This window comes from Heptranchias perlo, chromosome 34 (genome assembly GCF_035084215.1).
Source record: "Heptranchias perlo isolate sHepPer1 chromosome 34, sHepPer1.hap1, whole genome shotgun sequence".
Lineage (NCBI taxonomy): Eukaryota > Metazoa > Chordata > Chondrichthyes > Hexanchiformes > Hexanchidae > Heptranchias > Heptranchias perlo.
In genome coordinates, this window is record NC_090358.1 from 2,178,865 (window position 1) to 2,202,502 (window position 23,638).

The window sequence follows — 23,638 nt, forward strand, 5'->3', positions numbered from 1 at the left end:
ATATGTTCAACCTACTTTAAAAATAGACCAACAGAAATTTCCAATTTATGATATTTTGGTTATTTCGTGTATTGGGGACAACTACAGGTGCTGATTCTGCCTGAAATCTGGGCCTAGATGCTTTTAAAAAAATGTTTTTGCAGGCACAATCTGATCTGCATTTCACCCTCAGGCATGGGTGGGTCTGTCTGTCATCAAGTGAGAGCTGTTGCTATGCATGGATTGTAAATTAACATTACAGCACAAACATGTTTGGCCTTCAGTCTAACCTGTCAATGCTCGCTGGCATTCTGGTCTCTGACAGTCTCGACATATGAATCAGCCCTTAATGGATCAGGTTACATCTGTCCGTGGCCACTATCTCATTCGGAGAGAATGTGTCTCAGATGGAGTCAGACCTGCATCGTATTCTAAGCATGAATTGGCAACCTCCTGTAGGCAAGACCTTCTAAAGGGGTGGAATTCCGGCATGCATTAAGTGTTAATGCACACACCTGCATTAGTGTTCTCCTTGGCTTGTCAGGGGCTCTTAAACCAACAAGGAGGAGAGAGAGGCGGAGAGGTTTAGGGAGGGAATTCCAGAGCTTAGGGCTTAGACAGCTGAAGGCACAGCTGCCAATCATAGAGCGATTAAAATCGGGGATGTGCAAGGGGCCAGAATTGGAAGAGCGCAGAGGTGACAGAGGGTTGTAGGGCTGGAGGAGGTTGCAGGGATAGGGAGGGGCGAGGCCATGGGTGAGAATTTTAAAATCTAGGTGTTGCCGGACCAGTGAGCGCAGGAGTGATGGGTGAACGGGACTTGGTGCGAGTTAGGATACGGACAGCGGAGTTTTGGATGAGCTCAAGTTTAAGGAGGGTCCAAGGTAGGAGGCCGGCCAGGAGAGTGAATAGTCGTGTCTGGAGGTAACAAAGGCATGGATGAGAGTTTCAGCAGCAGATGAGCTGAGACAAGGGTGGAGACAGGCAACGTTACGGGGGTGGAAATAGGCAGCCTTGATGACGGACTAAACAGCAACTAAAGGGGAAAAATGTAAATTTGCTGATGTTGGTCTTCCAGTTCACGTGGTTTCATGACACATGCTATAAAGATGCTGAAAGGGGAGACAGAGGCCTAGCACAGAGAAGAGCAGGAGGCGTTTTAAGGATTGGCTGGATTGTTTCAGTCCATACACCAGCATAGGTGAATCAGAAAATCTTACCATGCTGGACACGCTGGCATGTGGAGAAAGTCCAAGGACTTGGAGAAATGCCAGTGTTCTACTATTACCACAAACAACGGAGCTACCTCCACATCACCCAGACACAATGGGTGTCGCAATGTATCTCATTAAGGAAGCAATTAATGAATAGAACTATGGAGCAACATCAGGGCCAAGCTAACAGTGGTGGTAAAAGTAAGGAAACCTTTTTGCCACAGGTACCTCCCCATGCAATGGCAGAAGACTTGGCAACAATCAGCCAGCTTCACAGAGCACAACTGAGATCAGAGATGCCCCATTTTAACATGCTGTTGATCACATTGAATTCAACAGCAAGATGTAGCAGGAATGCACAATTTCAGGGGATAATGAAGGCCCAGCATTAATAGCCGAAACCACGATTACCGAGGCTAGTTTACAGGTCTCTTTGAACAGCATGAGGGCAAGGAGAACTGTACAAAGTGATGGGGTAACAGGTGTGGCATTCACAGGCTACAATCAGATACTGGGTGACAACGTTAGACGGTTGACCCCTCGAAAATATGGGTTACCTGCTTGGAACATAGCCCATGACAAACCAAACACCTTGAAGATATCCCACCAGCTTCTGTGAAAGAAAAAACTTGCATTTATATAGCACTTTTCACTTCCCCGGGACATCTGAAAGCGCCTCACAGCCAATTAATTACTTTCATAGTGTAATCACTGTTGAATTGTAGGCAAACATGGCAGCAAATTTGTGCACAGCAAGGTCCCACAAACAGCAATGAGATAAATGTCCAGTTAATCTGTTTTTGGTGGTCTTGATTGAGGTTTAAATGTTGGCCAGGACACTGGGTGAAATCCCATACACTTCTTCAAAAATGCCATGGGATCTTTTACTTCTACCTGAGAGGGCAGACAGGGCCTCGGTTTAATGTCTCATCCAAAAAGACCTGAGACAATGCAGCACCCCCTCAGTACTGCACTGAAGTGTCAGCCTAGATTCAAGTCCCGCAATGGGGCTTGAACCCATCACCTTCTGACACCGTTCATGGCTAGGGCATTCCTCCTGTGTCTGCTTGACTGTGGTTATTATTGGGTTTCCCCATCACATCAAACAGGGCAGTTTTCCTTGCTGCTGAGAGTGACCTGTGGATAGTCCTGGTAAATCGTGCTTTCCACTATCTATGCCAAATCTCCATTTCACCCTGAAATTGTGGACTCCACTGTCGGTGAGTTGGCCAAAAAAATGTCATCCCCTAAGTCTTTATGACCAGTGCAGTCTTCATGGAGAGGAATGGGTATCCATTGCTTCTAAAGGAATCGACCCTGAGAGCATCATCGTGGCAAAGTGCTACAGAATAGCAGGACATAGTTTCTTGCCTGTGATTTCCCACACGTTAAGAGATTTATCTTAACCATTCCATCAAGGGTTGGTAGCGAGCAGGGGCCAGGTATATTCCCCCCCACCCCGCCCCCCCAACCCCATTCCCATCCCCTTCCCATGGCTCGGTGGGTAGCACTCTCACCTCTGCGTCAAGAAGGTTGGGAAGGATGTGGAGTTTGAGCCCCGCTCCAGAAACTTGAGCACAAAATCCAGCCTGACACTCCAGTGCAGTACTGAGGGAGTGCTACTCTGTCGGAGGTGCTGTCTTTTGGATGAGACGTTAAACCGAGGGCCTGTCTGCCCTCTCCGGTGGACGTAAAAGATCCCATGGGACTATTTGGAAGAAGAGCAAGAGAATTATCCATCGTCACTACAACAGATTATCTGGTCATTATCACATTGCTGTTTGTGGGACCTTGCCTTCTGCAAATTGGCTGTTGCATTTCCTACATTATAATAGTGACTACACTTCAAAAGTACTTTATTGTGTGTAAAGGGTTTTGGGACATCCTGAGGCAGTGAAAGGTGCTATATAAATGCAAGTCTTTCTTTTATCCCCCTATCCCCAAGCAAGGAAAAGAAAATCATGGGATAAGTCACTCCTGGTTTTCCTGCTCCAGGGGGGACATTCTCCGAGCCCTGGATGAAGGTTGTTTTGGTAGCCCCCCTTGGCTGGGAAATAGTGTGAGGCTAATGGATCCTCTGTGTATTGATTATCTGAATGGTTAGTAAATGGCCTGTAGTTACATAAAAGTTTAAGCATATAATTATAATGTTTCTAAACAGAGTCTATTATAAGAATGTTAATGAGGCAGACAAAGTATACCTGTACAATCGAGTTTGAGTAGTGTCAGGGTACAAGTGTTATTAAGTGTTACTGTTTTTGGTTGCTATAGTTACCTGAGTTCACTGCTGCTACAGACTTGTTAAGCATTACTTATTAGCAGTGACAGTCACAGTGATTTTGTGAAATAATAACGTATTCTCTTTGTGCTTTTGTCATTGTTTAAAAAACAACCTCTTTATTTCAAGGGAGTTGAAACCAATGCTACTGTTTTTCTTATATTTTTGATTTTGTCCTCTTCTCCACTAAAGACAATGTTCTCCTCCCATCTTCCACCCTCCGTAAACTTGAGCTCATCCAAAACTCTACTGCCCGTATCCTAACTCGTACCAACTCCCGTCCACCCATCACTCCCTGTGCTCGCTGACCTTCATTGGCTCCCGGTCCGGGAACGCCTCGATTTTAAAATTCTCTTCCATGTTTTCAAATCCCTCCATGGCCTCACCCGTCCCTATTTCTGTAACCTCCTCCAGTTCTACAACCCTCCGAGAACTCTGCGTTCCTCCAATACTGGCCTCTTGTGCATCCCCCACTCCCTTCACTCCACCATTGGTGGCCGTGCCTTCAGCTGTCTAGGCCCCAGGTTTTACTACGTTAAAGGTGTTATATAAATGCAAGTTGTTGTTGTTGAAGGTTGACTCTCGCTGGGTTAGATTTTCACGATCAGCAGCTCTTTGGTACTTTATCTAAGTGGTCATTCTTGTGTGTGAGCCTAGACAGTGAGGCAATGAAAATCTGTGAGTTACTGTCCCAGTAACTAAACCGGGATTGTGCCCACTGGTGCCAGAGTTTGCACGGTCAGTGGGTGCCCATGGCACTATGGGTGGCTCCATGCTGCCGGAAACGCTAGATCCTTCTAGAACCTGTCCCACCTCATCTCACGCAACAAACCAGCCTACAGCGTTATGCTAGGTCCCTCATGGGCTGGAGAAGCGGGAACTCCCAGCACAGGGAGTCCTCAGCCCTGGCTTGGCCTCCAACCCTCCTGATATTGGCTGGTCTTGTATCCGGTTCCCAGCCTTATCCCAAGTGCTTGTCCAGGATTCCTGCTGGAGTTATGATGAGAATCTGTCAGAACTCCGGAGCAAATTCAGCACCAGTAATGTCAGGAGCCTAGTCTTTAATGGGAGGTATCACGGACAAACCCCACCTTGTTCACATCCAGTATCCTCACAGGTGCATTTTTTAGAAGTGGTCACTGGGCTGTGATCAGGGGTGGGATCCCTGTCTGATTTTCCCCCTCTCTCAGACAGCTGTCTCACACTACAGCCAACCTGGCTGATTTTGATTGCTCAAAACAGACCAGGGATTTAGTGCTTTAAATCTGGGATCTTCCTGCTCCACACTCCACACTGCAAACTGAGCCGCTAATCTGTTATTTTCAGCATAATTTTAACAAAAAAAGCTTAAACACATGTTTGTGTTCTTATTATGAAAGTCCTAGTAATTAAATAGTTTACTCTTAATTCAAAGTTGCTTAATTCAAATTATTTGATAACTCAAATTTTAAAGTGCTAAATTCGTACTTTCCGATTTGTTCTTTCCTCTCCTCCCCTTCTCCCCCCCCCACCACACCCCTTTCCCTGGTTCTGTACTTGCTTAAAAACTATTAAATCCTTACGTCTTCCTTCTTTCTCCACAGTTGCTGCCTGACCTGCTGAGTATTTCCAGCATTTTTTGTTTTTATTCCTACTTTCCTATGTTATTTCTATCACTTAATTTAAAATACTGGATAATTCAAATTTTTTAGCACAACAAATTACTTTGAATTGTTAGGACTAGATAGTAGCAGAAAGTAGACTATTTAGTAATAAAAAAAACATGCCCAGTGCACAAATGACTCAAAATTATTGCAACTTTAAACATTCTAGCCCTCAAAATAATGATAAAAAAAGAAATGCAGCATAATTCTGTGGCCCCTTCCTAATTTTCGGGCTTGGTATATGCAGCTTATCTAATCCCTCTCCATCAAACGCTTGTCTATATCTTTATTTCACTGTCAGCACTGAAGTGGCTCATTCTGCTCAGTAATATTTAAAAGTCCTCGCTGCTATTATTGTGGTGACACCTTATGAATATTAATATTCCAAAAGCATACAGCACAATTTGAGTGTTGCAGTTTGAAAAGCTTTTGGTTATATTCAAATACAAGTTTCAGACTCCAATTCCATCATATTTTCTACTGCTTTGGTTTTATTTATTCCGCTTCCGTAACCCACTCCCACCCCCACCTCCATCACTCTCCATTCTGTACTCTAGAAGAGATGGGCGGTTGCTTGTTGCTTGGATTCCCAGTACCATGGCCTGATGGCGGAGACGCCGTGATTATTTTCCCCCTCCTTGTCTTGTGGGGGAGGAGATTGTCCACCTCCATCTCAGTGCGTGGTCGAGATCTGAGAGAATCTTGAGCAGTTGGAAAGGCTCGTCTAAACCCAAGGATGAGGTTATAGCATGAAAATTCTTTAGGGCGTCCTTTTTCAGTTGCTTCATTTCAGAAAAATGTATCCAAGCATTATGTTTAATTCTCATTAATCACTTCTATTGATGAAGTAGCTGCCATTGTTACAGTACGAGCTTTAGGATTAAAACAAATGAAGGGGCAATTTTTTGGATATACTAGTCAATCTCTCATAGAATTGCACAGAGGGAGTAAATATTAAGTGTGGTCTTCAGGTGAAGTGAGGTTAGAAGATGGCAGGTAATTGGCCTAGGACACACAGACATGATTCAGTCTTCTCTTTAAAGTCACACATTCGGTCCTCATTATTATATTTCCATTATAAATCCCTACATCCAAAGTACCTATGTAAACTAGTCACGCTGTAATTGCAACCACGCTCCAGTAGTGGTGCTGCAACGCCTCCTCTGATGGGAGGTTGTAAATGCAGCATGACAAGTTTACATAGGTACTTTCCTTATAAATGTGGATGTAGGAATTTATAATTTATAGTTTCTTACAGTACAACAGTGATTACACTTAAAAAGTACTTAATTGGTTGTAAACAGCTTTTGGGACGCCCTGAGGTTGTGAAAGCTGCTATATAAATGCATGTCGTTCTTTTTCCTTTTAATACCTTTGGTCCTCATTTTTATATTACCATTATAAATTCTTATGTCCACATTTATAATGAAAGTACCTATGTAAAGCAGTCACACTGTAACTGCATCCTCCCACCAGTAGTGGAGCTGCAGTTTCTATTACAAATGTGGACATAGGAATTTATGATGGAAACAGTTGACAAGAAATGCATGCAGATGTAACATTTTTAATGTATTATACATTGGCCTGTGATTTCTGTGCCTTCTTGATTTGGGGAACATTTCGGGAGGGGCAGTGACCTTCACTTGACCCTGCTGACTTACCAGCCTCAGGGTCATTCTCATTTTGGGAGTGGGCAGTGAGAAAATCGTGCTGTTGCGAGGTGTGAAATTTGTGCATCCTGAGAATGCTGAGACTGCAGAATCTGCCTGACGCTGACAGAGTGTGGATCAAAATATCAATATCAAATCCACACATCTGAGAGAACGTGGGGTCTTCATGTGAAAACACCAATGAAACTAGTCGTACAACAAGACAACTTCCAAGGTAAGTTTAATTACATTGTGAAAAATGTAACTTTCATATTTTTATTAAGTTTAAAACCTTATTTTGGACAATGGTTTATATACAGAATGGTTTATCTATAGAATAATATACAGGAGCGATTACAAAGCAGTAAAATAATCATAGACTAGTGTTACATAGAAATTACAACATGGAAACAGGCCATTCAGCCCAATCAGTCTGTGTTGGTGTTTGTCCTCCACACGAGCTGTGATCCTAATCCCATGTGCCAGCCCTGTTCCCCATCCCTTTATTCCCCTTTTCTTCAACCATCTGGCTAACCTATTCTTAAATATTGACATGGTCTCTGCTTCAATCACAGCCTCACAATCCTCTGTGTAAAGACATCGGTAATCTGTTCCAGACATTCAATGACTGGATGCTTCCAAAGTACCTACAATCTTGTAGTGAGTGCATTTTGCCATTACTGTGGATCAAACACATTTTTCAACCAGCCTATAATCCTTGATGTAATAAATAAATCAAGCAAGCAAGCTTGGTCAGATTATCTATGATAATGAACATGAGTAACAGAATGTTGAAACTAGCCATTTTTACTCATCATGCAATCGGAAGGAGCAATTAATATCCTGGCAGCTTCACAGAAATCCCAAGGGAGCTTCGTAATTATTATTTTTTTCTTTTTGCAGTGGTTGATCAGTTCAGTGGAGATTTCCATGTAATCATATAGAAAACCATGACCTTTCCTGTCAGATTAATGTTGAAACAACACCAGGGCCAAGCATCAACGGAGCAGGAAATTTAACCGTTGAAGTTTATTAAGTAAGGTGGAGAGAAGATTGAGAAATGGTGAATGGTAAACCAAGGGTCCATTGAATGAAAGATGAGTGAGGCAGAGAGACAAGAGAGTGAAAGGTGAGGGAGAGAAATCTGGGCTGGTACTCACTCAGTACAAACTTCACAGAAACTTTCTGGTACGTAAAGTCTTGGATTTAGTACACAGCCATTAAACTTCAAAAGTAACCAAAGTGTCAAAAGTATATTTATAAAAAAAAGAAAACCAGACATTTCTGTATAGATTCTATGCAGAAATGTCTGGCTTCTCCCCATGGACAGAAGCCTGGAATTTACAAGCAGCTGCCAATCTTTGCCACTTGTTTGCTCCAGTACAATCATAGTTCTATCCACCTATGTTTGCTTCTGAGGGAAAGGTCTGTATAAATGTCCCAATTCCCACATGAAACACCAAAATACTGTTATATCCTCAAATCTCCAATATTCAGCCTCTGCCAGCCCCTCTCACTATCCGCTGAGCCTCAGCAGTACAAGGGCCATGATTTCCTGTAAAGCATTTCATTATCTCAGTCTGTATTTATCTCTGGAGCCTGAAATTCAGTCCCTAACCAAATAATTATTGTATTCAACTCATTTTTGATAGGTGTGTTCCAAATATGCATAATTCTGTGGGTTAAAAAATCTTTGAATCTTCACTTTCAGGTGAAACTTATTAATTTTCAAACTGTGTTCTCCAGTTCACAAGCCAAACAACCAGCATGTGTCGACTTCATCTGTTCCTCACAGGATTTAAAGATTTGGATATGTCTTTACCTCAGTTTTCTTTCCTCCAGTAAAAAACAAATAAGAACATAAGAACATAAGAAATAGGAGCAGGAGTAGGCCAATCGGCCCCTCGAGCCTGCTCCGCCATTCAATAAGATCATGGCTGATCTGATTCAGCTCTGTGAGTCCCTCCTCTTGATGTCGATCCCTAAGACACCCAGAATGATCTTTGTCACTGTTCTCTGGACCTTCTCCAATCCTCAGTGTCCCTTGGGGTGTCCAAAAGTGCCCACAATATTCTAAATGTGGCCTCACTAGTGATCTATACAAGGTTAGAATAACTTGTTACATGGGAGTGATTTCATCTTGTGTTGGGGGTTTGGATGATGTCATAAACCACAGAACCAAACTTCTCAAGTGAGATTACTGTCTTGTAATTACTCCCTGGTATCCATTATTCAATCTATAATTTTGTTTTTAATTACAGGGTTAATTCAAGTAGAATAGCAGCCCTGTTAGCCTGCCAAATGGCCATGTTTAATTGGGTGAGTGTGGGAGTGGATGTAATGATCTAACAATTGGGTTACCAAGTCCAAAACTGAACAAGGGACAGGATGGGAGTGAGGCAAGGAGGAAATCATGGCTTAAGATCTGATATTTTCTTCACTCACGATAAAAATAAAATGAAAACCTTAATAACATTAATGGTTGACGCCTCTACATTCTAAGTAGGGCAAGTGATTTATTGCATCAAGTACCTTATTGATGATGTAAGATGGCCCCTGGGCTGGCAGCTCCTTAATGAGCTCCTTGCCTTTGCAACCCTATCCATTGCCCTTTCCTCCCGGAGTACTCTCCTCCACTATGGGGTATGATAGTGTACTGGTTATGTTATTAGACTAGCAATCCAGAGGCCTGGGCTAATAATCCTGCCAGAACGTGAGTTCAAACCCCAGCATGGTAGTTTGACAAAGGAATTTAGTTTTTAAAAATTGGAAGTAAAAAAATTAATATCTGAAAAAGTGACCATGAAGCTGACTTTGAAAACCCAGCTGGTTTAGCAATGTCTTTTCGGGAGAAGACCTGCCATTCTGGCTCATATGTAACTCCAGTCCCATACGAACGTGGTGACTAGCAAGCCACTCGGTCGTATCAAACCCCTACACTGCAGCAGTTCAAGAAGGCGGCCCACCATCCCCTTCTCAAGGTAATTAGGGATGGGCAATAAATGTCGGCCTTGTCAGTGAGAATGTCTGAGAATTAATGTTATCCCATCATGTTGTTGACGGGAAGTTGCAGACCAAGGTCCATTAAGGTTGCTATGCAACAGAGAGTGGTAAGGGTTGGTTAGAATGGGGTTTGGAGGGGCTGTGTTTCAGGGGGTTGAGGAGTGGCAGAGAACAGATGGACCTCCATGGAAGTCAGCAAGTTGTGGGCCAAACCTGTCAGAAGGGGACTGAGTGTCGGGGGTATAGAGCACAATAGAAATGGAGGTGGGGCCCTAGTCTGAGGAATGGGCCAGGAGCAGAGAGAGGGCAAAGACCTTGACAGGGCAGCAAGGCCTAATGGCAGGAAATAGAGGCAAAAAATATGATGCAAGTAAATAAGTGGAAGTAAAGTAATATTATGAATACAAAATAATATTAAAAATATAAATTGAATGAAACTAAAGTTTAAAACTTAACCTGTACAGAAAACTAAGATGGGGACAGGGTTGTGAGAAACATTTCAGACATTTGATCTACAGAGTCACCTAGTGGCCAGAGTGAGCAATTACACCATGACGTGGTCAGAGGAAAATTAAATTGGAAAACAAAATACTGCGGATGCTGGAAACCTGAAATAAAAACAGAAAATGCTGGAGAAGCTCAGCAAGTGAGGCAGCATCTGTGGAGAAAGAAACAGAGTTAACGTTTCAGGTCGAAGACCTTTCGTCAGAACTTATGCTCCTGCCCACTAATCTCATGTCACCTGAAAGGTCTTCGACCTGAAACCTTAATTCTGTTTCTTTCTCCACAGATGCTGCCTGACTTGCTGAGCTTCTCCAGCATTTTCTGTTTTTAATGAAATGGGAAATGTGGACATAGGAATTTATAAGAGTAAAACTTGACGTAGTGTGACCAAAAAAAACTGACAACAGGAGGTAACATTGGTAGCTAGAAAATGTGGACTGATGTATGATTTTTATATGTTACTAGTTAATCCCCATGGCATTGCACACAGGGAGTGAAGACCAAGTGTAGTTTTCAGGTGACACGAGATTAGCGGGCAGGAGCATAATTCAGAGTATGCGACATAATTCAGTCCCCAGCTTAAAGCCTGTTCTGTCTTAATGCCTATATTACCATTATAAATTCCCATGTCCACATTTATAATGGTAACTGCCTATGTAAACATGTCACACTGTGACCACACTCCCCCTGTCTGTGATGGTACTACAGCACCTCCACTGGGAGGAGGGTGTAATTACAGCATGACAAGTTCCATAGGCAGTTTCCATTATAAATGTGGACACAGGAGTTTATAATGGGCAAAGTTGATATAAAGTGCACTCCAATGTAAGATTTTTAATGTATAAAGCAAATTTTGTAGAAATCGCATAGAAACTCAATTTATAGAATTATCAGTTCTAACCAGGGGTTTACACATTAACCTGCCTTTTCTCAGATGATGCTGTTTATTATATTTCCTATTTACAGCATTTGTAATTGTATATTTCTTGATTGATAATATTTCCTTCAGTAACATCTCTTTTTTTGTGACGTGGAGATGCCGGTGATGGACTGGGGTTAACAATTGTAAACAATTTTACAACACCAATTTCCACACCGCCTGAGGAAGGGGAAAGCCCCCGAAAGCTTGTGGGATTAAAAATAAAATCGTTGGACTATAACGTGGTGTTGTAAAATTGTTTACAATTGTTTTTTTGTGTTTAGGTTCCTTTTATAAGAAGGGGGTTTAGGGGTGTGCTTTACTTTTAAAAAAAAATCAAATAATAAAACAAAGTCAAATAATAATTTTATTAAACTGGTCAAGGATGCACCCCAGTCCCTGCGGTCTCCCCCTTTGTTGTTGTGGTCAGTGTACGGAGTACAGGATGGGATACGGTCACTGTTTCACTCTGCAGATTGGCTCTGTGCAGGATCACAGTGTGCGGGTGAGATTTAAATAGCCTGCCTTTTTTTTTGTGCAACCATTATCAGTGACGCATTTCCGCGAACCCGGGTCGGTGGTTGGGGGGGGGGGGTGTTGAAGATTTCTCCAGGAGGGGGAGGAAAAAATGTGGCCCGATTATTGGGAGAAAGCCGCCCCGCCTGCTGCCAAAGTATCGTTCGGGGGGGTTTGATGCAAAGTATCGAGCGGCCGCTGCTCGCTACATTGTCACAGGGCGGATCCGCACTGTCAGGGACAGAGGGCGAGAGCAGCTGGACCGGATTTACAGCGGGGTTATTTTTTTTAAAGAGGAGGGGGGGGGTGTGTGGGGGGGGGGGGTGTGTGTAAAAAAAAAAGGGGGTGTTTTTAGATTGTCAGGAAACGAGGGAGAGACCGTAGCGTTTTTTTTCGTGATCTCCCGTCTCTCTCGCAGAGAAAAGCGGAACTTTGCTTTTTTTTTTGTAAACTAGGAGAAGCAGCGGGACACATCGGCGTCCGAGAAAAGAGGAGCTTCGTTTCCGATCACTGAAAGACACACGTGTGTTTACCCAGCCCCGCGGCCAAGGGCGAGAGCCATGCCCAAAAAGAAGCCGGGTCCAATAAAGCTGAACCCGAGTCCCGATGGATCGGCTCTGAACGGGACCACTTCGGCAGAGTAAGATGATTAATTCCGATCTAATAGACGAAATACTTATTATGTATCAATAATAACAGCAGCAACAATGCTGATTTCTCTCATTATTTTGAACGGCTGAATTGAAAAGATGTTTGATTTGGAGGGCGGGCTGTGAATATCCAGGCGATGACACTGGTCAATTTCAAAGCAAGGTTTAACACGGGTCTCGCTGGAATAAAAACCCTTTTGGGGGGTGGGGGGTGGGGGGTAGGCCTGTAGCAGCTCTGATTATATATTTTAGATACGGTGCTTGATTTTTTTTTGCTACGACGTTCACACATTTCGAAACAGACCTCCTAGTGCAATAAATCTTCGCCCCTCCCCTGATGATGAACATGTTATGCAAACCTTGTACTTACTGTACCTGGTACGCGTCTACAGCTCCAGTTGCAATCTCGGGCAGATCTAAACTAGAAATGGTAGTTGATTTCTTACGGTGTTGCCCAGGGTGTGTGTGTGGTTCAGGACCAAGTGCAATCTTCAAGTAAAGAAAGTTTAGAGGATGGAATATAATTGCTCCAGGGCGCACAGATGTAATTCAGTCCCTATTTTGAAGTCATAGGTTTGGTCCTTATTTTTCTATTACTAATACGAATTCCAATGTCCACATTTACATTGTAATTTCCTGTGTAAACCTGTCACACTGTAATTGCACCCTCCTGCCAGTGGGGGGAAGGGTGTAATTACAGTGTGACAAGTTTACATAGGCAGCTTCCATAATAAATGTGGACACAGGAATTTATAATAGGAAAAGTTGTCAGGAATTGTGTGGAGACATAAGATTTTTAATATATTAATATAGATTTATATGAAAGCCTAGTGATTGGGCCTCCCAGCTAAATCATTTACAATGAAAATTGGGGTCTTGAATAGAAAGAAAGACTTGCATTTATATAGCATCTTTTTTGTCCACCTGAGAGGACAGACGGTTTAACAGCTCATCCGAAAGACGGCACCTCCGACAGTGTAGCACTCCCTCTGTACCGGACTGGAGTGGTAGCCTGGATTATGGACTCAAGTCTCTGGAATGGGACTTGAACCCACGACCTTCTGACCCAGAGGCGAGAGTGCTACCCACTGAGCCACACCTGACATGTTTGACGTTATATGGGATCCTGATGCAATCTTTGGACTGACCTGGGCAGATCGGGCGCCTTGCTTGCTCCGACCAATAGCAGCTAGTGGCCCGGCCAAAGAGGATCCCAAAGATAAGTTCCTCTTTATTTTTGAGGGGCAGAGAGCAGCCTGGGCTGCTGGTGCTCTGGCTCTCCCCACCCCCTTTCCTTCCTTCCCCCCCCCCCCCCCCCCACCAAGAGTCTGGGCTCCCCCTCACAGTCAGGCTTGGCTCAGTCTTTCGGATGAAACATTAAACAGGTCCTGTCTGCCCTCTCGGGTGGATGTAAAAGATTTCATGGCACAATTCAAAGAAGAGCAGGGGAGTTCTCTCTGGTGGTCCATCAACCAACACCATTAAAACAGATTATCTGGTCATTTATTTCATTGCTGTTTGTGGGACCTTGTGAGCAAATTGGCTGCCAGATTTCCTACATTACAACAGTGACTACACTTCAAAAGTACTTCATTGGCTGCAAAGCTCTTTGGGATGTCCTGAAGTCGTGAAAGTCGCTATATAAATACAAGTTCTTTTATGTTCTTCCGCACATGTTTACCTGGGCTGCCCCGGAGCACTTGATGTCTGGCTGCAACCCGCTGTCCTGGTGCTAATGAGGCCTGGCTCTCAATGGACCAAGACTACTGGGCAGCTGTCCAAAGTCCCCTCGGGGGGGGGGGGGGGGGGGTGGGAATCCGCCCCTACAGTTCTTGTTGAAAAAAGCAAAAGAAATGCCGGGAGCAAGCTGAATGTGGCAATGAATCTGAAGCAGGAGGGGGTGAGAAATTGTGATCTCTCGTGCAAGAGTCCTGATGATTGCAGGAGTGTTGGGCCTGTTTTAAATCTATTGGAAACAAATGGATGTTCTAACTAGAGGGCATGTCGTGGCCAATGGAGTGATGATAACTCTCCCCACATACCATAGTGACCAAACAACTTGGGGGATGGCAGAGAATTGAGTAGCTTCTGTTTATCTCATGACCTCACTGTGACATTCAATGTATAACATCAGTAACCCAATGGTTGCAAAAATGGTGGTGGTGTTTTCAGGAAGGATGAGCTTCTGAGGAAAGATCAGAAATAGCTTAATTTGAAATATCGATGGCGTTGGTTGCTGAGGTAGTTTTGTGCTCAGTATTCTCTCCTCCTTTCCTGGAGGCCGTGTCTCTGCTGGATACTGAGTCTGTTGGCTTCCGCAGGGCAGTCAGCGCTTGGCAAAGTGAATAGGGTTGAGATGGAGGAGCAAGACACCAGTTTACAGCTGTAATTGCTCTCAGTGGGAGCTCTATGTCATTGAAGGAGGTGATCGAGCATCTAGCCCTTTGGAATTAGGGGCAATCAGAGCATGATTCACTGTTCTACAAAAGAGCTACTCTGCTGAAATTTTTTAATTCTACCATTTTTGATTAGCAGAATCATGTATTGGAAACTCCGCATTCAACTGCACCCATTAAAGAAAACCGTATCTGCAACAGAACTATTTGCTTATCAAAAACTAATTTAAGTAGGGGTGAGCTTTAAATAACCTGAGAAATGATCATTAGATAATTGCCACATAATATGGCAAAGACACAACTGCATTAATGGAGCAGGAATACATACTGAAAAGGCTAAGTGCAACAAAAGCTCTCAGCTGAGATGGAGTAAGTATAAAATGGAAAATAATGCCTCTGATGGGAGAAGAAAGGCTGTTGGATCATTCTGGAAAGTAAACACACTGACACAAATGATATTAAGTGAATGTGTCCCAAAGGGATCGGTTTATGAAACAGATTGAATATTTATAGGAATATAGACATTGAAAATCTTGTACTCTCTGGAAAGTTGCAGTTCCAGATCTGATGGGATTATGAAAATACTATTTATAGGATGCAGTCAGGGGTGAATAATGTTGGAGTAATATTCTGGAGTGTGTTTTTTAAATGTGGTCACTTTTGGAAGTCCGAGAGAAAATTAATGTAATTTTTTCACAGGATAACAGTTTAATTGTCAGCCACGGCTCAGTGGCAGCACACCAGCCTCTGAGTCAGAAGGTCGTGGGTTCAAGTCCCACTCCTGAGACTTGGGCATATAATCTAAGCCGACACTTCCAGTGCAGTATTGCAGGGAGTGCTGCACTGTCTGAGGTGCCGTCCTTCGATGAGACATTGAACTGAGGCCCCCACTGCCCTCTAAGGGGGGCAAAAAAATCCCACGGCCACTATTTTGAGGAAGAGTAGAGGCATGCTCCCCGGTGTCCTGGCCAATATTTATCCCTCAACCAACATCATTTAAAAAAAAAAACACATTATCTGGTCATTATCTCATTGCTGTTTGTGGGATCTTGCTGTGTGTAAATTGGCTGCCGCATTTCCTACATTACAACAGTGACTGCACTTCAAAAGTACTTCATTGGCTGTAAAGCGCTTTGGGACGTCCTGAGGTTGTGAAATGCACCGAATCAATGCAAATCCTTTTAGCTCAGTTTGTAGCACTCTCACCGAATGATCCAGAATGTTATGGGTTCAAGCCTCACTCTAGGACTTTCAGCACTTAATCTAGACTGACGCTCCAGTGCAGTACTGAGGGAGTGCTGCACTGTCTGAGGTGCCGTCCTTTGGATGAGACCCTCGGGTGAACGTTGAAGATCCCATAGGATTATTCTGAAACTGCTTTTATATTTTGTGAGCTCCACACTAATGAGACCAATTCCCAGAAATGAGGGTCGTACACAGCCAGCTGCAAACTGAATGTAAAACTGTTGTGACACGAATGCAGGTTTTACCCAATGTTAAAACAACTGAAGCAGAGTAAGAATGTAAGAAATAGGAGCAGGAGTCGGCTATACGGCCCCTCGAGCCTGCTCCGCTATTCAATCGGATCGTGGCTGATCTTCGACCTCAACTCCACTTTCCCACCCAATGACCACATCCCTTGATTCCCTTAGAGACCAAAAATCTATTGATCTCAGCCTTGAATATACTCAGCGACTGAGCATCCACAGCCCTCTGGGGTACAGAAATCCAAATATTCATGACCCTCTGAGTGAAGAAATTCCTCCTCATCTCAGTCCTAAATGGCCGACCCCTTATCTTCAGATTATGACCCCTAGTTCTCGACTCTCCAGCCAGGGGAAACATCCTCTCAGCATCTACCCTGTCAAGCCCTCTTAGAATCTTATATGTTTCAATGAGTATGGAGGTCTCCTGGTGTCTAACCAACATACCTCCCTCAACCAACACCATCAAAACAGATTAGCATGTCAGTTTCTCTCTTGCTGTTTGCGAGATATTGTCGGGGGTGAAATAGTTGTTTCATTTGCCAAGACAACAGCAATCATTACACTCCTGCACATTGTGTGACGGTTTTGAAATGTCTCTGCAACATCTGATAAGCTGCAAATCCTTTTCCTTCTTTGAAGTTTTGTTGGTTACGTTGAAGCCAGTGATTAGTCTAATGTCAGTGAATGGCTGTGTTTATTTGAGGGAATTTTTCCTCTCATTTCTTTCCCCTCGGCTAGTACTACCTGCAGGTGAACTATTTCCAGGTTCTCCACTCTGAGGGGGCTGCTAGGAGCATAACAACCACCTAGAAATTACATATTTTCCCCTCCTTTTCTGCACTTCTCCAGACAAGAAGGGTGAAATTAGCAACTCAGTAGCTTGGTGATCAACGTCTTTCTATCACCGCCTTGGTCCTGTGTGTTGATGTTCCTGTGGACGATTATCGGTTTATATTAAATTTATATTTGCCCCTCTGCCTCTCTTTTAGACAACATGGACCATTCTTCACCCCAGGGGTTACCAGGCCTTGGTCATTCCCCTCTACCACTGCTCAGTAGAAGTGTGTATGAGAGCAGCCCAGAGTGACATGCCAGTCATTTCACCTACTCCCCCTGCGGTAAAACAGAATCATAAGAAATAGGAGCAGGAGTAGGCCGTACGGCCCCTCGAGCCTGCTCCGTCATTCAAAAAGATCATGGCTGATCTTCGACCTCGACTCCACTTTTCCACCCTTGATCCCCGTATTTCACAATGTCCAGGGACATCAAGCAATTTGTTACCTGGTGTCAGGTGGCCTAACAATACATCCAAACCTATTGTAATGGGGATTATTCTACTAAAGAGAGTCCAGCGTGAGCTGTTTGATGAGAAGGTACACTGGGGAAAGGGATTGGTCAGTTTGGTTGACAAGACAACTGGTGAATCTCTGAATGGGGAAGGAGTTGGAAGAACCACACTTCCACTTCCTGAGAATGCTGGTAGAGAATGGATTCGTGTGAGTTAGTGAGGGCCAGGTCTTAACCCTTGATCCCCGTAGACTCTCCAGCCATGGGAAATATCCTCTCAGCATCACCATCAAGTACTCTCACAATCTTTTATGTTTGAGATCACCTCTGATTCTTCTAAATTCCAGAGAATAGAGGCCTATTCTACTCAATCTTTCCTCATAGGACAACCCTCTCATCCCAGGAATCAATCTAGTGAACCTTAGTTATACCGCCTCTAAGGCGAGTATATCCTTCCTTAGGTAAGGAGACCAAAACTGTACACCGTACTCCAGGTGTGGTCTCACCAAAGCCCTGTACAATTGCAGCAAGGCTTCTTACTCTTAAACTCCAACCCCCTTGCAATAAAGGCTAACATACCATTTGCCTTCCTAATTGCTTGCTGTACCTGCATGTTAACTTTCTGTGTTTCAAGTACAAGGACACCTAAATCTCTCTGAACACCAGCATTTAATAGTTTCTCACCATTTAAAAAATATTCTGTTTTTCTATTTTTCCTATCAAAGTGAATAACTTCACACTTCCCCACATTATACTCCATCTGCCTCCTTCTTACCCACTCACTTAACCTGTCTCTATCCTTTTGCAGCCTCTTTGTGTCCTCCTCACAGCTTACTTTCCCACCTAGCTTTGTATCATCAGCAAACTTGGATCCATTACCCTCGGTCCTTTCATCTAAGTCATTGATGTAGATTGTAAATAGCTGAGGCCCCAGCACTGATCCTTGCAGCACCCCACTAGTTACAACCTGCCAACTTGAAAATGACCCATTTATTCAGACTCTCTATTTTCTGTCTGTTAATCAATCCTCAATCCATGCTAATATATTATCCCCAATCCCATGAGCCCTAATCTTGTGTAACAACCTCTTGTGTGGCACCTTATCGAATGCCTTTTGAAAATCCAAATATACTACATCCACTGGTTCCCCATTAGCTACTCTGCTAGTTTAAACCCTCAAAAAAACACTAATAGATTTGTCAAACATGATTTCCCTTTCGTAAAACCGTGTTGACTCTGCCTAATCATATTATGATTTTTCCAAGTGCCCTGTTACTAGTTCCTTAATAATAGATTCTAGCATTTTCCCTACTACTGATGTCAGGCTAACTGGCCTGTAGTTCCCTGTTTTCTCTCTTCCCTCTTTTCTTGAATAGCGGGGTTACATTTGCTCCCTTCCAATCCACGGAGACTGTTCTAGAATCTAAGGAATTTTGGAAGATCACAACCAATGCATCCACTATCTCTGCAGCCACCTCCAACCGTGGCTAACTAGAGACGTTAAGGACAGTATTAGATTGTTGCCAAAAGGAATAGTAAGCCTGAGGATTGGGAGGGTTTCAGAAATCAGCAAAGAATGACTAAGAAATGTCGGCCATCGGGTCCAGGGGATTTTTTGGCTTTTAGTCTCATTAATTTTTCCAGTATTTTTTCTTTACTAATCTTAATTACTATAAGTTCCTTCCTCCCATTAGATCCTTGGTTCCCACTATTTTGGGTATTTTTTTGTGTCTTCTACTGTGAAGACAGACACAAAATATTTGTTTAACGTCTCTGCCATTTCATTATTCCCCATTATAATTTCTCCTGTCTCTGCCTCTAAGGGACCCAATTTTACTTTTGCTAATTCCTTCCTTTTTACAAACTTGTAGAAGCTCTTACAATCTGTTTTTATATTTCTTGCTAGTTTACTCTCATATCCAATTTTCTCCCTCTTTATCAATTTCTTGGTCATTCTTTGCTGATTTCTAAAACCCTCCCAATCCTCAGGCTTACTATTCCTTTTGGCAACAATCTAATACTGTCCTTAACGTCTCCAGTTAGCCACGGTTGGATCACTTTTCCCATGGAGTTTTTATTCCTCAAGGGTATATTCATTGAGAATTAAGAAATATTTCTTTAAATGTTTGCCATTGCTTATCTACAGTCCTATCTTTTAATCTAATTTCCCAATCTACCTTAGCCAACTCGCCCCTCATACCGACACAATTGGCCTTGTTTAAATTTAAGACTCTAGTTTTGGACTTAACTACATCACTCTCAAACTCAATATGAAATTTTAATCATATAATGATCACTCTTCCCTGGAGGATCCTTTATTACAAGATTACTAATTAATCCTGTCTTATTACATAGCACTTGTTCTAAAATAGCCTGTTCCCTAGTTGGTTCCTCGACATATTGTTCTAGAAAACTGTCTCGGATGCATTCCATGAATTTGTCCTCCAAACTATTTTTGCCAGTTTGGTTTGCCAGTCTATATGAAGATTAAAGTCCCCCACGATTATTGCATTACCCTCGTTACATGCTCCTCTAATTTCCTGATCTTTACTCTGCCCAACACTATAACTACTGTTAGGGGGCCTGTAAACTACTCCCACCAGTGAATCATAGAAAGCTTTGGCCCATTGAGCTGGTGCTATTTTCAGATCAGAATTATTGGGCCCGATATTACCACGGCGCCAGGTTCGCGGCGGGGGGGTCGATTGGGCGCATGGGTAACGTGCCCAGTGAAATCAATCTGCCCCGCGCGCAATCGCAGGCTACTTGGATCCACTTACCTGTTCTTCCGGGTTCCCCGCTGCTAAACTGCGCGGCGGGCGGGCTGTGCATGCGCAGTAAGGTCTGTCAGCTGGAGGAGCTCTATTTAAAGGGGCAGTCCTCCACTGACTGATGCTGCAAGAAATAGGAAAAAATTACAGCATGGAGCAGCCCAGGGGGAAGGCTGCTCCCAGGTTTAATGATGCCTCGCTCCAGGTATCATTGGATGGGGTGAGGAGGAGGGGGAGGACAGAGATCTTCCCCCCCCCCCACCCCCCCCCCCCCCCGGCGGGCGGGAGGAAGCGGCCTGCCTCTGCCACCAAGAAGGCCTGGCTAGAGGTGGCAGAGGAGGTCACCTGCACCACCAACATATCGCCCACCTGCATACAGTGCAGGAGGTGCTGCAATGACCTAAGTAGGTCAGCCACAGTGAGTGTACTCCCTCATTCCCCTACACTCTGTCTGCCACATCACCGTCCCCACCCCACATCTCCTTCTGCACTGCCAACACTACTCTGTCACATCACCCCTCACACCCACTCAAACCTCATCCTCATCTTACCTGCACCTACTCACCTCGCCAGTACTCATCCCGCCACTACCACTCAACCCAATCCTCATACAATCTCATGGCTCTATCTCATACTCACCCTCTCGTGCATCTCTTTCATGGCCAGCCTCACTCAACCTGCCACTACCTGTGCTGCAGCCACAGGGCATGCATCACATATGTGCAGTAGGAAGCGTAAGGCAAACGTGTCGTGAGCATGAAGGGGATGCACAAGGGTGTTTGAGGGTTTGTCATGGTTTTTACCTATATTTAATTTCTGATCAACTCACATTACATATATTGGCATCACTACTGCCACGTCTTTGCGAATCTTGTCTGGTTTGTGCAATAATGCCCTTTCCTGAGGATCACAATGAAGACCCACAACTGATGCCACCCATAGTGTCACTGCAGAGTGGGTGTAGGTGTATTTGCAGGGCTCTTTTGTGCAGACGACTGAGAGACATCGGCGATGTCCCCGGTGGCACCCTGGAAGGATGCGGAGGAGAAGTTGTTGAGGGCAGTGGTGAGTTTGACAGCGACAAGTAAGAAGATGGTGCTCGGGCCAGCCGGGAGCAGCTTGGCATGAAGGAGGCTGCAGATGTCCACGACTACATGTTGAGTGACTCTGAGCCTCCGTGTGCACTGCTGCTCAGAGAGGTCCAGGAAGCTGAGCCTCGGTCTGTGGACCCTGTGGCGAGGGTAGTGCCCCCTGCGATGCATCTCTCTCTGCGGTTGCCCTCCCTCCTGCTGTACAGGTGGATGTGTCACAGCACTGTGTTGTGGAGCTCCACGTGTCAGAGGTGGACGGCGAGGCTGGTGATGCTGTTCGCCCTCCGAGGAGGTCATGACTGCAGCTACGGCGGCCCCCATCGGAGGATGTACATCTGAGGGGGTCCGCAAGGTAGGTACATGTTTCTGGACACCGGGGTAAGTGTGCAATTTGGGGAATTTTGTTGTTAGGAGGAGGGTTGTGGAGGCCAAACTTTGTCCAAAGTGACAGAGTGGCCTCCTGCAATGAGTGAGGGTCTTCCCCCACCCCCACCCCCAATCTGTCAAATGGACCTTTGCAGCTGCCACAGGCTGATGGCTGCAACACGTCTATTTGAACTGGGAGTGTTTCCCCCACCCGCGGGTGCTAAAATAGACCCCATTAACTCTAGTTCAATTTCCCTGCTCATTCTTCATACTATTTAACATTTTCTTCTAATGCTTAACTAATTTCCCCTTGAATGTCCTGATTGGCTTGGCTTCAATAGTTACTTATGGTAATGTATTCAATCTTTTGGTGAAAAAAAATCTTTTAACCTCCCCTTCTATACTTGTAGTAGTAGTCCGTGCCTTTTTTACTTCTAGATTCAACTATTCCAATGCTCTCCTGGCCAGCATCCCATCTTCCACCCTCCATAAACTTGAGCTCATCCAAAACTCTGCTGCCTGCATCCTAACTCGCACCAAGTCAGGTTCACCCATCACCCCCTGTGCTCGCTGACCTACATTGGCTCCCAGTCCGGCAACGCCTCGATTTTAAAATTCTCATCCTTGTTTTCAAATCCCCCCATGGCCTCGCCCCTCCCTATCTCTGTAACCTCCTCCAGCCCTACAACCCTCTGAGATCTTTGCGCTCCTCCAATTCCTGCCTCTTGTGCATCCCCGATTTTAATCGCTCCACCATTGGCGGCCGTGCCTTCAGCTGCCTAAGCCCTAAGCTCTGGAATTCCTTCCCTAAACCTCTCTGCCTCTCTACCTCTCTCCTCCTTTTAAGATGCTCCTTAAAATCTACCCCTTCACCTGTCCTAATATCTCCCTATGTGGCTTGGTGTCAGATCTTGCCTGATAACGCTCCTCTGAAGCGCCTTGGGACGTTTTACTACGTTAAAGGTGCTATATAAATGCAAGTTGTTGTTGTTGTCCTCAGTTTATGTCCCTTTGTTAATATTTCACCAACCATTCAAAATAATCTTTACGCTCTTGAAACTGGGATTGGCTAGATGCCACTCAGTGCCTTTGCCTGATGACCCTGTCTAAGATCAGGAATTCATCTAGTTGAGAACTTATAAGAGCAAATATGCAACCCTATCTTTCCTTCTTGCGACATGTTATTAGATTAACTCTACGCCATTAGATTTTAACTTCACAGCTGAAGTTTTGGGATAGATGCAGCAGCGACCAATGTAAACAGTGACTTTGAGATATGTAATCTGGCCATAAACACAGACCATTAGAGCACGGGGTTCCAATTCCAACCAAAGGATAAGAACATAAGAAATAGGAGTCGGCCAAAAGGCCCCTCGAGCCTGCTGCACCATTCAATCAGATCATGGCTGATCTTCGACCTCAACTCCACTTTCCCGCCTGATTCCCATATCCCTTGATTCCCTTAGAGTCCAAAAATCTATCGATCTCAGTCTTGAATATACTCAACGATGAGACGAGTCTCTGCTTGCTGTAATGGTTGTAAGTAAATTTTTGTTTAGAGCAGCCTGAACTCGTTTCTCTGTAGATGCAGATTCACTGTATGAACCTGGTAAATTCTGTTCTAATTTCCAGTGTTACTCAGAAAGGCCACGAGGGAAATATAAATGTCACCCTGGCATAGAAGGGATTGCTGTTCTGTTTGAGGTTAAGGAACATTAGTTATTTAAAAACGTTATACAAGCATAATAGTTTCCATGGTAATACCTTGATTAGGTTCAACCATACTCCAAAACTACCTAAACTTTTAGTCGGAAACCCAGATCAATTCAGGAACACCCAGGACAGACTGGACTCCCAGATCAGAGTTACACGCGAGTGGTTCAAT

At 44.2% G+C, this 23,638-nt stretch overlaps 1 protein-coding gene across 1 annotated transcript in view; it reads left to right on the plus strand.

Annotated features, from left to right (window-relative positions):
* Positions 1 to 12,037: 12,037 nt before the first annotated feature.
* The window catches only part of map2k1 (mitogen-activated protein kinase kinase 1), a 43,091-nt gene continuing 31,490 nt past the window's right edge, over positions 12,038 to 23,638 (plus strand). The window contains exon 1 of the mRNA XM_067971276.1: positions 12,038 to 12,345. Within this exon, the coding sequence (XP_067827377.1) occupies positions 12,266 to 12,345 (80 nt within the window). The 5' untranslated portion in view covers positions 12,038 to 12,265. The remainder of the gene's footprint in view (positions 12,346 to 23,638) is intronic.